The 17,771-nt window shown below is 34.3% G+C and overlaps 2 protein-coding genes across 4 annotated transcripts in view; one reads left to right on the top strand and one right to left on the bottom strand.

Annotated features, from left to right (window-relative positions):
• The window catches only part of LOC143240531 (hemicentin-1-like), a 173,883-nt gene extending 171,293 nt beyond the window's left edge, over positions 1–2,590 (bottom strand). Inside the window, exon 1 of one of the 2 annotated variants that reach the window (XM_076483116.1) lies at positions 2,207–2,590. In XM_076483116.1, the coding sequence (XP_076339231.1) occupies positions 2,207–2,282 (76 nt within the window). In that variant the 5' untranslated portion in view covers positions 2,283–2,590. The remainder of the gene's footprint in view (positions 1–2,206) is intronic. The other variant, XM_076483117.1, reaches the window with a different exon arrangement.
• Positions 2,591–3,061: 471 nt separating this feature from the next.
• LOC143239467 (uncharacterized) overlaps positions 3,062–17,771 on the top strand; it is a 386,069-nt gene continuing 371,359 nt past the window's right edge. For both annotated transcript variants that reach the window (XM_076480554.1, XM_076480555.1), the window contains exon 1: positions 3,062–3,213. In XM_076480554.1, coding sequence (XP_076336669.1) covers positions 3,156–3,213 — 58 coding nt within the window. In that variant the 5' untranslated portion in view covers positions 3,062–3,155. The remainder of the gene's footprint in view (positions 3,214–17,771) is intronic.

Here is a 17,771-nt window from a genome sequence, read left to right on the forward strand (position 1 = left end):
GTAAAACGTTGAAGAACAAACGTATAAGCACAATTACAGTAAAACGTTGAAGAACAAACGTATAAGCACAATAACAGTAAAACGTTGAAGAACAAACGTATAAGCACAATAACAGTAAAACGTTGAAGATCAAGCGTATAAGTACAATAACAGTAACACATTGAAGAACAAACGTATAAGTACAATAACAGTAAAACGTTGAAGAACAAGCGTATAAGTACAATAACAGTAAAACGTTGAAGAACAAACGTATAAGCACAATTACAGTAAAACGTTGAAGATCAAGCGTATAAGTACAATAACAGTAAAACGTTGAAGAACAAGCGTATAAGTACAATAACAGTAAAACGTTGAAGAACAAGCGTATAAGCACAATAACAGTAAAACGTTGAAGAACAAGCGTATAAGCACAATAACAGTAAAACGTTGAAGAACAAGCGTATAAGTACAATAACAGTAAAACGTTGAAGAACAAGCGTATAAGTACAATAACAGTAAAACGTTGAAGAACAAGCGTATAAGCACAATAACAGTAAAACGTTGAAGAACAAGCGTATAAGTACAATAACAGTAAAACGTTGAAGAACAAGCGTATAAGCACAATAACAGTAAAACGTTGAAGAACAAGCGTATAAGCACAATAACAGTAAAACGTTGAAGAACAAGCGTATAAGCACAATAACAGTAAAACGTTGAAGAACAAGCGTATAAGCACAATAACAGTAACACATTGAAGATCAAGCGTATAAGCACAAGTAAAAGTTAACAACGTATAAGTACAATAACAATAAAACGTTGAAGAACAAGCGTATAAGTACAATAACAGTAAAACGTTGAAGAACAAGCGTATAAGCACAATAACAGTAACACATTGAGGATCAAGCGTATAAGTACAATAACAGTAAAACGTTGAAGAACAAGCGTATAAGTACAATAACAGTAACACATTGAAGAACAAGCGTATAAGCACAATAACAGTAAAACGTTGAAGAACAAGCGTATAAGTACAATAACAGTAAAACGTTGAAGAACAAGCGTATAAGTACAATAACAGTAAAACGTTGAAGAACAAGCGTATAAGTACAATAACAGTAAAACGTTGAAGAACAAGCGTATAAGTACAATAACAGTAAAACGTTGAAGAACAAGCGTATAAGTACAATAACAGTAAAACGTTGAAGAACAAGCGTATAAGTACAATAACAGTAAAACGTTGAAGAACAAGCGTATAAGCACAATAACAGTAAAACGTTGAAGAACAAACGTATAAGCACAATAACAGTAAAACGTTGAAGAACAAGCGTATAAGCACAATAACAGTAAAACGTTGAAGAACAAACGTATAAGCACAATAACAGTAAAACGTTGAAGAACAAACGTATAAGCACAATAACAGTAAAACGTTGAAGATCAAGCGTATAAGCACAATAACAGTAAAACGTTGAGGAACAAGCGTATAAGCACAATAACAGTAAAACGTTGAAGAACAAACGTATAAGCACAATTACAGTAAAACGTTGAAGAACAAGCGTATAAGTACAATAACGGGGAAACGCTTGAAAACAAATATTTTCTTACAGCAACTACAAAGCGTTGGAAGACAGTGAACTCAGTAAAATAACTGTTAAACTTGTGCTGGGGCGCAAACTTTCCGTCGCAGTAACTGTATAAATGTTGGTAAACAAACATTTCAATAAATTAGCGGTAAAACACGAATTCCCAGTTTTTCAGGACCACCCAGAACATTCTCTATCCTGAGTGAGACCCCCACACAATGAGTCTATTGATTTTAAGTATATTAAAAGTATTTTGAATCCCATTGCTCCCCTGACACTATCATCCATCCTTGGTGGTCCGTCACACCGGTTTTGTAACCCCAGAAGCAAAGAATTGGATAACAAACCAGAACTTGAACTGTAAGGTTTTGTTCACTTTACCAGTTACAATTGTAACACTCAGTACTTGTTTGTATTAGTTTACCCTAATACACTATGAATTATTATTAATATTATAGTCCCCCACAATGGCTCCGTGGCAAAGTATGCAGGCTTACCATGCTAAAAATCAACTTTCGATACGCGTATTGGACAGAGCATAGACATTGTGTAACTTTGTACTTGACAGCAACCAAACTATTAATATAATATAAACTAGGACGAGACTGTTATTTTATTTAATACTAGCTTATGAAGAGGATTGTTCTTACCTTTAGCTTTGACTCCTTGCATAAGAATCCAACAACAAGAGGTAAGTAGCAACAGGAAGTAGTGAAGACTAGACATGATGAGGACTGACTAACATTGACAGTTTCCTTTTCTTCCCGCGTAATTAACGTTTCGTTTAGCTGCTCGATGTCCACTCTGTTATCCCCGGCTTAAGGTCATTCTAATAATCCTTTCGTTATAATTCTTGATTTTTTTAAAGTGTTTCTTTAATAAGCAGTCATATGCGTGGATCTACTACCGCGACGTGCTTGCTAGTTAGTCTTCTGTCTTGCCAAGAATGCTGGAAGTTGCTGCGTAGCTCGCTCATCGCGTCCTGAGTCGGACGCGTTCTTCGCAATAGTAACCGCAAATACTTATCGTTGAGTGGCGCTGTAGCACAGGGCACGTGGTATATTGTCCGATTAAACTTTGAAGCAAAATTTGAATTTGCCCGCCAGAGAAATACCCAGGCGGTAGTTTCGGAAACTGAATAATTGAATATAAGGGTATTCGTATAGATGTCGCTATAATTTAAGATAACCGATGGTTTTCCATGGTTTTAAAACAAATTACCTTGTTATAACTTGACAAAAAATCTTACTGTGTTTTACTAATTCTTTAGACGAAATAGGTGATAGAAACTGAACGTTTGGCTCGCAATACGTTCACAATTACGAAGAAGTAACCACAGACAAAGTGCAAAAAACGAAAAGCGAATGGCACATGAGAATTGTCACTTGAACTTCGATAAGATGCAAGGAAACATGAAATTGAGTGAGTGTGTGTGCCGCCGCTAGGTATCATGGGACAAAAATGACCCCGCGCAGTCGTAGAACACTCGTAATGTTATTCGGCGCTCCCGGATAGCGTACCGGAGAAAATAAGCCGGCTGTTTGTTAGTTGGAAGCGCCAGTGGATCAGCGTGGTCCTGCACAGAGGACCAAAAGAGGGATGCTGTACATCAGATGGTTCTGTCGTCTTCTTCTTCCTACCTTGCTGGTTTTTGTGGGTAGGTCTCATGTATGTGTGTGTGTGATTTTCTAATAGCAAAGCTACATCGGGCTATCTGCTGAGCATACCGAGGGGAATCGAACCCCTGATTTTAGCGTTGTAAATCCGTAGACTTACCGCTGTATCAGCGAGGGACTGATAGGTCTCACAACGTATTTTATAACATCAACACATGTTAACTTTGGTTTCCGTGATAGTGTCATTTTTCTCATGCTAACTTTAAAAATAACGATAGTGAATGTCAGAATTTAAGGAACAGTACGAACACCAAACAAACGTATGTTTGAAGTAACCTCATAACCTTTACAAACAAAATTTCTAACCTTTTTACCTAGTTATCTTAGTAAGACTGGGCGAAGCGTGGCCCAGTAATTATTGGGTCAGGTTATGAATCCCAAGACTTTCTCGATCGCGATCCGTTGTTATGAAAACGCGTTATGCATTTTGGGACATTCGTGCGCTATAAAAGTAGCTGTCAAATCCTACTATTCGATCTGATAAAAATAGTCCCAGAATTGGCTATCGATGATGCGTTTAGGCAGATAAATTATCCGAGTTACTTTGTTTACTAACAATTAAATAGCGTTTGCAACAAAGAAGTCGGTCATCACTAGGTCATCTAACACAATCAACATATTTTAGTGGCTAACGAATACAACCTGAGCTTAAGGACCTAAAACTAATTTAAATTCTTTTATATTTGATAAACTAAGCATTATTATAAACTAGCAAGTGGATGTTAAATGGCAGTTGTATAATTTTCAACGTAGCATTGTTTTTATCGTGTGAACGTTAGACGAACTAAATTATTAAACTATCCGTTGCTTATGTCAGGAAGGCTGTTATTTTATAGCTAATTTCTGTCAAAACAGGTGTTATTTTCTTATGTCAATAGTTATACGTTACAGCCATCTTTATAGTAAATCATGTTGAGAAATGTAATATGGACAAATTATAATAACTTTTAATTTTATCAAGGTTAAGTCAGGTTACACATATATTAATTCAGACGAACCATCTAGTGATTTCGAGATTTTTTTTCGTTAGAACTTAAGCACAGAGATGCACAATGAGTTATCTTTTCTCTACCCGCCACGGGTATCGAGATCCGGCTTCTAGCGTTGTAAGTCCGCAGACATACATCTCTGCACTAAAGGGCCTATCTTAACCTTCTAATTGTTTTATTACTCTGCTCACTTTCTTAAGTTAAAACATTCCAATTCAACACATATTATTACACTTTACTGCCCATAATGGATAAAATCAGCAAACCCAATCTCAGTTTCATGCTTACCTAAACAGACCTAAAACAATGCTATAAAAACTGTTTTTTGCACAGGATGGCCAGGTGGTTAAGACACTCGACTTATAATCTGAGGGTCGCGGGTTTGAATCCCCGTCACACCAAGCATTCTAGCCCTTTCAGCCTTGGGGGCGTTATAAAGTAAAGGTCAATCTCACTATTCGTAGGTAAAAAAGTAGCCCAAGAGTTAGCGGTGAGTGGTCATGACTAGCTGCCTTCTCTCTCGTCTTACACTGCTAAATTATGGACGGCTAGCGCAGATAGCCCTCGTGTAGCTTTGTGAGAAATTCAAAACAAGGAATCAAATGATTTTTAGATAACATTTCTCTATCAAGAAATCCGATCTGGTCAAAAGGGTATTGTGAAAAACCACTTAACCAACATCACTTTACTTGATGATGTCCATATAAGTGGTCAGAAAGTTCTTATAAAGTTTAAAGAATAAATAAATAATAATCCACTCACAATCCACTGTATCTCAGGATTCTTATCATTATCCTTAACTTGTACAGAATTATGACACAAGTTATTCTTTTTATATTATTTGATACACACTAAACGTAGTGTATTTATACAGGGTGTTTGGAAAGTTACTGTGCACTTATATATTTACTAACAGACATGTTTCAATATAGAATACTGGAGGTAAATATGAATGACAGTTATAAACAATGTTGAAAGTGACCCCCGTTGGGATCAGTACAGGCTTGGATCCTTCTTATTTTGTTTCTACACACCGCTATCAGTTGCTGGCTTGAAATCGACTGAACAAAATATGATTACAAAACTGCACAGTGACTTTCCGAACACCCTGTATATGATTTTAAACTAATTTTTTTAAAGAGCTCTGAAAGATTTTTAATGTCCTAGGCTTATATCTATTTTTATCAATACATTTGTTTTTGGATTTTGTGCAAAGCTACATTAGGGCTATCTGCGCTAACTGTCCATACTTTAGTAGTGTAAGACTAGAGGGAAAGCAGATAGTCATCACTAACCACCGCCAACTCTTGGAATATTCTTTTACCAAAGAATAATGAGATTGACCGTCACATTATAATGCGTCCACGGCAGAAAGGGGTGTGACGAGGATTCGAACCCTCAACTCACAGATTACGAGTCAAGCGTCTTAACCACCTGGCCATGCCGGTCCTTTTTTATTAATAAAACCAATGCTATTAATATTTATGTCTCATAAATCAAATCTAGACCAGTAAATCTTCTGTTAAACATTGTATCTTGTAGATGGTACGGTAGATAAAGTCTTATTTGACTAGAAATAACTTACAATCAAAGTTGTCCTTCAACTGGCGTTTCTGTTAATACACTTTCTATAAATCTGGAGGAAATTTGACAAATGGATTGTTAAGGTTACTTATGTTTGACTAGAAATAACTTACAATCGAAGTTGTCCTGCAACTAACGTTTCTGTTAATAAACTTTCTATAAATCTGAAGGAAATTTAACAAATGAATTTTTAAGGTTACTTTTGTTTGATTTGTTTGAATTGACGTTCTTTAATTCGTATCTTCAGAAACTTATACATAAATCATCTGGGTGATTTAGTTACTGTGTTCTGCGCCATCTTTAATTTTGTATTTTAGAACTAGTTGACGGAAACATTGGTTTAATATTCATATTGTATGTCGTAGCAAATAAGCAATGAAACATGAAATTAATATTAATATTACATGTCGTAACTAAGAAACAATGAAACGTGTGTTGAATATTAATGTTAGATGTTGTAACTAAGAAACAATGAAACATAGGGTAAATATTAATGTTGGATGTTGTAACTAAGAAACAATGAAACATGGGGTAAATATTAATGTTGGATGTTGTAACTAAGAAACAATGAAACATGGGGTAAATATTAATGTTAAATGTTGTAACTAAAATCAATGAAACGTGTAATGAATGTTAATGCTCTATGTCGTAACTAAGAAACAATGAAACGTAATGAATGTTAATGCTATATGTCGTAACTAAGAAACAATCAAACATGTAGTGAATGTTAATGCTATGTGTCGTAACTAAGAAACAATGAAACATGTAGTGAATGTTAATGCTATATGTCGTAACTAAGAAACAATGAAACATGTAGTGAATGTTAATGCTATATGTCGTAACTAAGAAACAATGAAACATGTAATGAATGTTAATGCTATATGTCGTAACTAAGAAACAATCAAACATGGGATGAATATTATTATTATATGTCGTAACTAAGAGACAATGAAACATAGGGAAAAATATTAATGTTAGATGGTGTAACAAAGAAACAATGAAATATATATATTCATGTTGTTGTAGCAAAGACAATAAAATGACAAGTGAATGTTAATGTTGGTGGTTGTAGAAAAGTGAAAGTAGTTAGTTGTTGTTGTGTTGAATCATGCAACTTGTGACTGTTAACTACATATTGCAACAATCTGATATTCCATGTTTAGAACGACTCTTTTCGTTTTTAACCCAACATCTTTTGATCTATTTATGATGTTACCTTTGTTCTTTGTGGATCTTAACCGGTAACTGTTGTTGTTTATCCAATGAGATGTATCAAATGATGTCTTCATGTTTAACTCGGGAGGTCTCGCCTGAAATAATTAACAGATTATCAAAGCAAAGGGATCATTTCAACGTCAAAGTTGAGGTTAAGTGTCACATAATAGGTCACGTCAGCGCACATGACCTTTGTTGAGTTCTGTTGTTCAATAAACAGTTTCTTAAAGCGGTTGCAATAGCTCATTGTAGTAGTTATTCTGAGTTATTTCTTCGAATTCTGGGTCTCAGATTTAGAATCTGTTATTTCTTCGCTTTCTGAGTTTCAAACAGTAATTTCTTTGTCTTTTCGAGTCATGAAATTAGATTTGTTGTTTTTGTTCTTTTCGAACCTCAAAAGCAGACTTATTTACTTCTTCAGTCTCAAAGGTAAACTTAGTTACTTCTTTAATCTCAAAGGTAGACTTAGTTACTTCTTCAGTCTAAAAGGTAGACTTAGTTACTTCTTCAGTCTAAAAAGTAGACTTATGTACTTCTTCAGTCTAAAAGGTAGACTTAGTTACTTCTTTAATCTCAAAGGTAGACTTATTTACTTCTTTAATCTCAAAGGTAGACTTATTTACTTCTTCAGTCTAAAAGGTAGGCTTATTTACTTCTTCAGTCTAAAAGGTAGACTTATTTACTTCTTCAGTCTAAAGGTAGACTTAGTTACTTCTTCAGTCTAAAGGTAGACTTAGTTACTTCTTCAGTCTAAAGGTAGACTTAGTTACTTCTTCAATCTAAAGGTAGACTTAGTTACTTCTTTAATCTCAAAGGTAGACTTATTTACTTCTTTAATCTCAAAGGTAGACTTATTTACTTCTTCAGTCTAAAAGGTAGACTTATTTACTTCTTCAGTCTGAAAGGTAGACTTAGTTACTTCTTCAGTCTAAAAGGTAGACTTAGTTACTTCTTCAGTCTAAAAGGTAGGCTTATTTACTTCTTCAGTCTAAAAGGTAGGCTTATTTACTTCTTCAGTCTAAAAGGTAGACTTATTTACTTCTTCAGTCTAAAAGGTAGACTTAGTTACTTCTTCAGTCTAAAAGGTAGACTTAGTTACTTCTTTAATCTCAAAGGTAGACTTAGTTACTTCTTTAATCTCAAAGGTAGACTTATTTACTTCTTCAGTCTAAAAGGTAGACTTAGTTACTTCTTTAACCTCAAAGGTAGACTAAGTTACTTCTTTAATCTCAAAGGTAGACTTATTTACTTCTTCAGTCTCAAAGGTAGACTTAGATACTTCTTTAATCTCAAAGGTAGACTTATTTACTTCTTCAGTCTAAAAGGTAGACTTAGTTACTTCTTCAGTCTAAAAGGTAGACTTAGTTACTTCTTCAGTCTAAAGGTAGACTTATTTACTTCTTCAGTCTAAAAGGTAGACTTATTTACTTCTTCAGTCTCAAAGGTAGACTTAGATACTTCTTTAATCTCAAAGGTAGACTTAGTTACTTCTTCAGCCTAAAAGGTAGGCTTATTTACTTCTTCAGTATAAAAGGTAGACTTATTTACTTCTTCAGTCTAAAAGGTAGACTTAGTTACTTCTTCAGTCTAAAAGGTAGACTTAGTTACTTCTTCAGTCTAAAAGGTAGACTTAGTTACTTCTTTAATCTCAAAGGTAGACTTATTTACTTCTTTAATCTCAAAGGTAGACTTATTTACTTCTTCAGTCTAAAAGGTAGACTTATTTACTTCTTCAGTCTGAAAGGTAGACTTAGTTACTTCTTCAGTCTAAAAGGTAGACTTAGTTACTTCTTCAGTCTAAAGGTAGGCTTATTTACTTCTTCAGTCAAAGGTAGACTTATTTACTTCTTCAGTCTAAAAGGTAGACTTAGTTACTTCTTCAATCTAAAAGGTAGACTTATTTACTTCTTCAATCCAAAAGGTAGACTTATTTACTTCTTCAGTCTCAAAGGTAGACTTAGATACTTCTTTAATCTCAAAGGTAGACTTATTTACTTCTTCAGTCTAAAAGGTAGACTTAGTTACTTCTTCAGTCTAAGAGGTAGACTTAGTTACTTCTTTAATCTCAAAGGTAGACTTATTTACTTCTTCAGTCTAAAAGGAAGGCTTATTTACTTCTTCAGTCTGAAAGGTAGACTTAGTTACTTCTTCAATCTAAAAGGTAGGCTTATTTACTTCTTCAGTATAAAAGGTAGACTTATTTACTTCTTCAGTCTAAAAGGTAGACTTAGTTACTTCTTCAGTCTAAGAGGTAGACTTAGTTACTTCTTCAGTCTAAAAGGTAGACTTAGTTACTTCTTCAGTCTAAAAGGTAGATTTAGTTACTTCTTTAATCTCAAAGGTAGACTTATTTAATTCTTTAATCTCAAAGGTAGACTTATTTACTTCTTCAGTCTAAAAGGTAGACTTATTTACTTCTTCAGTCTGAAAGGTAGACTAAGTTACTTCTTCAGTCTAAAAGGTAGGCTTATTTACTTCTTCAGTCTAAAAGGTAGACTTATTTACTTCTTCAGTCTAAAAGGTAGACTTAGTTACTTCTTCAATCTAAAAGGTAGACTTATTTACTTCTTCAGTCTAAAAGGTAGACTTATTTACTTCTTCAATCTAAAAGGTAGACTTATTTACTTCTTCAGTCTCAAAGACAGACTTATTTACCTCTTCAGTCTCAAAGGTAGACTTAGTTACTTCTTTAATCTCAAAGGTAGACTTAGTTACTTCTTCAGTCTCAAAGACAGACTTATTTACATCTTCAGTCTCAAAGGTAGACTTAGTTACTTCTTTAATCTCAAAGGTAGACTTATTTACTTCTTTAGTCTTTAAGTTTAACTATCTTACTTCTTCTGTTTCGAATTTTGAAGCCTTAATACGAGGCCTACACAGTTTTAGAATCTTTTGTTGACTCTTTGATAACGAAAGAGTTTTCCCTCTCTCTCCAAAACGTTTATTTGTAAGACATACTTTAAAGTGATTATTTTTTCTTTTTTCTTATTTTACGACCTTATAACCGGGAACTATATGAAAATCGATAGTTAGATGTACTTCTAACATTTTATATATTTTTACAGACACTTTTATGTGCTTCATTGTGTGCATAATGCGGAATGGAATCGAACATGAAAACAGTTACTTTTCCTGGTATTTTAGTTTTCAACTCATGTTACTTCGAATAGTGTATTATTTTTAACAAACATCTTGCGTTTCCTTAATTGTACAGCGTTATCCGTACAGGACCAAAGTGCATGGGATAGATATAATTAAATGGAATTTCTTTGACGGTTTAATTTTATGCATGACTGTTTAAACAGCAAATTAATCTGTTTTCACACATTTCGTTAATTTGTGATATTCTGGACGCAGTTTGGTCAGTTTGTAATATTCTGGACACAGCTTTGTTTGTGATATCACGAACATAGTTTGGATAATTTGTGATATTCTGGACGCAGTCTGGTCAGTTTGTAATATTCTGGACACAGCTTTGTTTGTGATATCAGGAACATAGTTTGGATAATTTGTGATATTCTGGACGCAGTCTGGTCAGTTTGTAATATTCTGGACACAGCTTTATTTGTGATATCAGGAACATAGTTTGGATAATTTGTGATATTCTGGACGCAGTTTGGTCAGTTTGTAATATTCTGGACACAGCTTTGTTTGTGATATCAGGAACATAGTTTGGATAATTTGTGATATTCTGGACGCAGTCTGGTCAGTTTGTAATATTCTGGACACAGTTGAAGTTGGTTTCTATTAATGTTTGTCATTCGCTTCGCTCCCACGGGTAATGAAAAGTATTCCATTTATAATTAATGTACGTAGGAAGGAAGGAACTATTTTATACAATGTTCTAAAAAGCATTTTAATAATAATGTATAGAACGTTCAGTTTCTTCAAAATAAAACCTGACGTTTGATGCTGTCTATTAACATGGAAAAGTTTCTTTATTTGAAACGTCCGTGGTGTAATTACAAGTAAATAGATTCCAAACTATACACAGTTTGGTTATTTGACATTATTGTATCAACAGTGCATGCTTTATCATTAGGCCACGCCCTTGGTGTAATTATACGTATATATATAAATATATTCCAGATGCACCAACGATTTCTGGTTTTATATTTATAGAATAAAGGGAAATCAGCTAGTGAACAACATTAACAACCACGTCTTGGGTTATTCTAATCAAAAAATAAAACTTGACTTTCCCGTTTAACACTCCCACAATCCCAAACGCGAATCGTAATTTAGTAGCAACAGGACGAGAACCTAGGACCGTTAGATTCCACTACTGTACCACGTATTTATAACTTAATTTGTTACTTGTTAATATTTTATAACCTAAATGTTGTTATACATCAATATTTGTCTCTTTTAAAAACACTACGAAGAGTTTTGCCAGAAAAATCTTCATTTTCTCTATTCATAAAAAAATATAACATTTCGTGTAAATGCATTTTTTCACGCCTTCAGTAGATTTGATATTATGTTTTTTAACAAACTCCTGGAGAAAACAAAATGTACAATAAAAGTTAAGTGCTCTTGATGGATTATATATCACAGGTACTACTAGTTACGTGTCTTTTTTTCTGTTTCTTTCATCTTTAAAAGCTTCATTATAATTATGCAAATCACCAGGTTCACCGTCGAAAGAAAACGTGTAATTACTAGCTTGCTGTTATCGCTCAACTGTTTTTAAATTATGTATGTATGTACACTGATATACGGTTACTATCGTCTAAGTAATCTGGTGATTGCCACTTAAGATTTTTAACTCTATGGCTTTCTTCAATTCAACCCTCCCAATTATTTGTAAAGTAAACTTTCGAATCCTTTCAACAATTCGTGTGCTATAAGTATATAAAGTAAACATGTGTAACAACCACGCCAAAAATCGCATTTACTACCAACAGAACAATGAACGTCCATTAGTTTATTATTCTGATAAAATATGTCAGTTATCTTTAATACCTTCTTTTCAAAGAAAATTCATTTCATAATTTTTGTGAATTTTTTTCACACGATGTAAGTCCTAAAATGTTAAATCTTGTTATGTTTCTTGATAAGAAATACAGACGTTATTGACTTTAAAGGTAAACTGAATTATGTGCTATCTATGTAGAAACATTTGATACGTTACATTCTTATATATTACTTAACATGAAGCTTTTGACGCGACATTAGCCTTCCAAGTGTTTCTTATCTTCACTGTAAAAGACGTGATGAGATACTATCTTACAACGCGTTTCTCTGTAAACTTCACTGTAAAGATGTGATAAGGTATTATCTTACAACGCGTTTCTCTGTTAATTTCAACGTAAAAGATATGATACGATATTACCTCATACGTTTTGTGTTATAAATATTGTACAAAGTGTTATGTCCAACACATATTTGTTTAGTTTCACTGTGGAAGATTTGATACCACACTATTCTCTAACGTCTTTGTACTGTATAAAGATTTGATATGATGCTATCTTGCAACATGTTTCTCTATCAACTAAACTACAGAAAATGTTGATAAAACGCTCTTATTCGTCGTTTCGGATCAGGTAAACTTGTCAGGTATTTAGGAGACGGATATCCCAGACTGTTCGATAATTAAGTATTTCTCCTTCATACTGATCGCGTTGTAAGTATGCTTGATATAATAATGGTTTGTGTGTCTGTTTTTGAATTTCGCGCAAAGCTAAACGAGGGATATCTGTACCACCCGTCCCTAATTTAGCAGTTTAAGAGTAAAGGGAATGCAGCTAGTCATCACTACTCAACGCCAACTCTTGGACTGCCCTTTTACCAACGAATAGTTGGATTGACCATCACAGTATAACGCCCCTACGGCTGAAAGGGCGAGGATGTTTAGTATAATGGGGATTCTAACCCGCTATCCTTAGAGAGCACCCTAACCACCTGATCATGTCGGGCAGTTCTAATACTAATTACAATTATATCAACAATTGATAGAGCAAAATATTATTCACAATCTATGATTATTTATTTATTTATCGTCATTGTTTTCATTTGTCAGTACTGGATAAAATATTAAAATATTTTAAATGATAACTGATCCCTCTTAATGTGAGTTTTGATATGTCCCAACTGTAATTTTGTTAGTTTTTAATTTATAGACGACATGTCTGTAGACGTATAACGTTAGCAACCGGGTTTCGACACCTGGGAAGAGCACAGATAGCCCATTGTGTAGCTTTGTGTTTAACTTTAAGCATAAGCTATGTATTGGTATAATCAGTTTTATGCTGACAAACAAAGTCTATTTACATATCTCAGTTCGTGTTGTTTTCAAATCAGAAGAGAGAACTGAAAATTATCCCAGATAAGGATTGTTTGTTTGTTTTTGGAATTTCGCACAAAGCTACTCGAGGGCTATCTGTGCTAGCCGTCCCTAATTTAGCAGTGTAAGACTAGAGGGAAGGCAGCTAGTCATCACCACCCACCGCCAACTCTTGGGCTGCTCTTTTACCAACGAAAGTGGGATTGATCGTCACATTATACGCCCCCACGGCTGGGAGGGCGAGCATGTTTAGCGCGACGCGGGCACGAACCCGCGACTCTCGGATTACGAGTCGCACGCCTTACGCACTTGGCCATGCCGGGCCTCCCAGATAAGGAAAAAAAACAAACTCAACAAACTTCAAAGTTTCTACGTTGTTTAATAATATTTTTGTTCTTGCTGTGGACTTATTATAGCTCAGACACGCGTCGTTTAGTACAACGTATAAAACGACATCTTCAGCCCAGCGTTAGACATTCTTCAGACATTTATAGACACCTAAATTAAGATTGTGATGGTGTGGTTGACGAAAGTAACTTCTTCAAAGTGTTTGTTTGTTTTTTACTTTCACGCAAAGCTACACGAGGGTTATCTGTGTTAGCCGTCCCTAATTTTGTAGTGTAAGACTAGAGGGAAGGCAGCTAGTCATCAACACCCACCGCCAACTCTTGGACTACTCTTTTACCAACGAATAGTGAGATTGACTGTCAAATTATAACGCCCCCATGGGTGAAAGGACGAGAATGTTTGGTGTGACGGCGATTCGTACTCGTCACCTTAAGATTACGAGTCGAGCGTCCAAGCCCCTGGCCATGCTTGGCCCGATAATAATGGTGTGTAATTCTTCATTATTAATCGCTATTTGTTAGTTAAGTGCAACCCAGAAGTTAGTGGCTAGGAATGACTAATGCAAATATCCCACTCTTTGTTTGCGCGAAATTCAACAGCAACAACAAAAAATATTTTTTGATAAAATAAAGAATAAATGTTTTAAATTTTTAATTTCTAAGAATTACTAAAGAATGTTTTTGTTTGACACTTTATTAACCTTGCATGACCTGGTGGTTAGCGTGCCTGGACTGTGAATTCGATGGTTTACATTTCATATTCTGTTAATATTCCACACTTTGAATCGTGAGTGTATTATAAAAGTTGCAGTTAAACCCCACTATTCGGTCAGACATGATCACTCCAATAGTTGGCAGTTGGTACTGTTGACCAGTTTATCGGCTCAAAATTCCGGACTTTAGTTTAAAATAAACACTTTATTTTTGAAGTGTTGTAACAGTTAGTTATCCTGGAGTTCGAAGTACAGCTTTCTGTAGAAACACAACCATATGTTAAGGTGGAACACATCTCACCATTTTAGGGAAACGTTTCCATATAAAAGGTCCCCTGCTGGTACAGTGGTAAGTGTACGAATTTACAACGCTAAAATCAGGGGTTTGATTCTTCTTGGTGTAATCAGCGAATAACTCGATGTGGCTTTGCTATATTAAAACACACACCATTAAAAGTGAAATGATAGAAGCTTGTTTTATTCATCTGGGATTATTCCGTCAAAATAAGCATTATTATTTTTTTGCCCAAGCTTTTATCTTAATTCTAGGATCGAATCCAACTAAAGCGACAACAAGATTAGAATAATTGAAACAGTTCATTCTCTCGATGAATCTCATGGTACACTCCTCTGCTTCTAGACTTCTATCTGCTAGCTATCAACTTACAATAATTAGCTCGTTAAAGCACGTGGTATGACGGAGTCAAGATATCTACAAGCCGTCTAGATTATAATTGTATTAGATAATTATCATTTAACGAGGTTATTGTAATGACAAAGCTTGCACGCTGTTAGTAGAACTGTTGAATTCTATCTTTCCGTATTACAAAGTCGGTAATGGATTATGTAGACATTCAACATGTAAGTAAGTCAAGAGAAACTGAATATTAGCCTTTCTCTAAACAATTAAGAAATTAATTTCCAGAGATAGTGTTCTAGACGTGTGGGATCATACGTCTTCGAAAATGTCTTCACTATTATTTTTCACGTTTATATAAATAATGATAAATAGTTTTAGCTTACGTACAGATAAAAATAAACATTTTTATGAAGTTTTCAGCTTAAGTTCTTGTTTTCTTTGTTTTTATATGAGACTTTAGAGTATTACTTTGGATGTAATTTCAGCTACAGTATTTTTGAGTTTTAGTTGCGTAGTTATCTTGCGTGAAACTGAGTTTATACCAGCTCTGACATATTTTTGTTTGTTTTTTGAATTTCACTAAAAGCTACACGAGGGCTATTTGCGCTAACCGTCCCTAATTTAGCAGCGTAAGACTACATGGAAGGCAGCTAGTCATCACTACCCACAGCCAACTATTGGGCTACTCTTTCATTAACGAATAGTGGGATTGATCGGCACATTATAACGGTCCCATGGCGGAAAGGGCGAGAGAGCGATAATAAAGTTATAACTACAGAAAATAAACACGCATTTTCTCCAAGCAGGACAAAGATACTTTAGTGATGAGAGTATGTAATCTGGAAAGAAAGAACGACCTCAGTGAGTTTGTTGCACGTGTTAGTAAACGTGCCGTATAATTATAAAACAATAATTTGTATTTCTGCCAAAACAAAATATCTTAAAATGAAGAGTAAATGGTCAGAAAGTCAGGTAGACTCTTGCATATACGAGATCTTTTAAAATCGCAAAAAATAAAAATTAGGGAAAGGTTTATTTTCTCGATATATAAATAGTGTTTTAAAAATAATCAGTAAGAGTACAAATGAAAATTTTAAAATCCAATAAATCAAGTGGCATATGGGTAGTCTGTCCTAGACGTATATTAACTTGCTGTTACTAAAGTTAACAGTAGTTATTTTAAATTGTTTTAGTTAGATTAGTAAGAACCGGACACATGTTAAGTTTATTGCTGAATGTACAGCTAAGCCTACTTTTACGACATTAGGCTTAATAACAGATTTTTAGGGTTAACTTGCACTTATTTTTTGGTAATATTACCATATTACACTAGAAGATAATTATTATCTTTAAAAAAAGAGTAATTACAAGTGTTAGCCATCCATAAGGATAATGTTTTTATCGTAAGGGTTCAGTTATTGTTCTCGTGTTTTTTGGTAGTTAATGAAATTTTAGCACATTATAAAATTATCTAAATTACACTTAATTATGTATAACTAGAAACTTGGTGAAGAGCAAGTAGTTACTGGTATTCAGTATTAGTTAATAAAGATTTTAGTGTTAGATCACGCCCCCCAGTAGCACAGTGGTATTTCTGCGGACTCACACCGCTAAAAATTGTGTTTTGAAACACAGTGATGGGCAGAGCACAAATAGCCATTTGTGTAGCTTTGTGCCTAATTTTAAAGCAAACAACCAAACACGTATTAGAATAAATTTGGAATTGTGAAATAGTTTCCTTTCAGTTAAATATACAGTTACTTGGCGTCTAAATTGGGTTTAGAAAATATAGACTAGTAAGTTACAGTACGGATAGAGGTAGCTCAGGCATAAGTGGGTTGGAATTTATGTGGTGCGATGGGTGACAGGCTTGGGTTAGGTTTGAGGCCTGTAGAACTGCTTACGGCCTTCAGGAAGCTCAGATAGATACAGTACACTACACTCGCAGAGCTTGCTTATTTGAGCGTACTTTTTTGGAAATAGCTTCAGTGAAGATTGCGTTAAAAGAAAATAAAAAAAAAAAGTACAAAAACCGGAAGACAGGAAAATACACAATGGTGAAAACGTTTACTTTGAGAAGGGTGAAAAGTATAGTGTTGGGCTGGTAGTATTATAAATATAGAGATATGGAGAGATTGGTTCATTTGGTTCAGTTTGATAGATTTAAACCCTTGCTTTGTTTCTGTGAGGAAGAAGATGATCATGAGGCTCACATAATAGGTATTAATAGGGTTCTTTGTAGTGAGAAGCAAAGAGAGAATAGAACTACAATTTGTTTTCATTACTTATGTACAGAACATTACAGAACATTTTCACATTCTTCTTGGTGGTTATAAGAAAAATTGTCTTTACTAGAACATGTAAGAGTGAGTGATGTTAGAAATTATAAATCAGAAGAGTTGTTTTAAAATTTGAAGAACTCATGCAAAGGCTTAGGGTTGGAAACAGAGTTGTTGCCCTTTCGGGAATACTCCATTCAGCTAGATATGAAATATTTGGTAGAATATAATGCTTAAAGATTAGAGAAACAGATGAGTTGACTGGAGATAGTCTTCGGGTTAAGTGTTAATTATATGCTAGAGATGGGATTTAGTTAAACACGACAGGTAGTGGGATGTTTGGAAAGGTTCTCAATATATTCATTAAAGACAGTTTAAACTGAAGTCGCATTGTGGTGAGTAAGCTTGAAAAACTGTGAAGAACCAACAAGAAGTTTACATATAAGAGGTTTAGAATAGAACAAGTGAAATATTAGTTTAAAATAT

This window comes from Tachypleus tridentatus, chromosome 13 (genome assembly GCF_004210375.1).
Source record: "Tachypleus tridentatus isolate NWPU-2018 chromosome 13, ASM421037v1, whole genome shotgun sequence".
Lineage (NCBI taxonomy): Eukaryota > Metazoa > Arthropoda > Merostomata > Xiphosura > Limulidae > Tachypleus > Tachypleus tridentatus.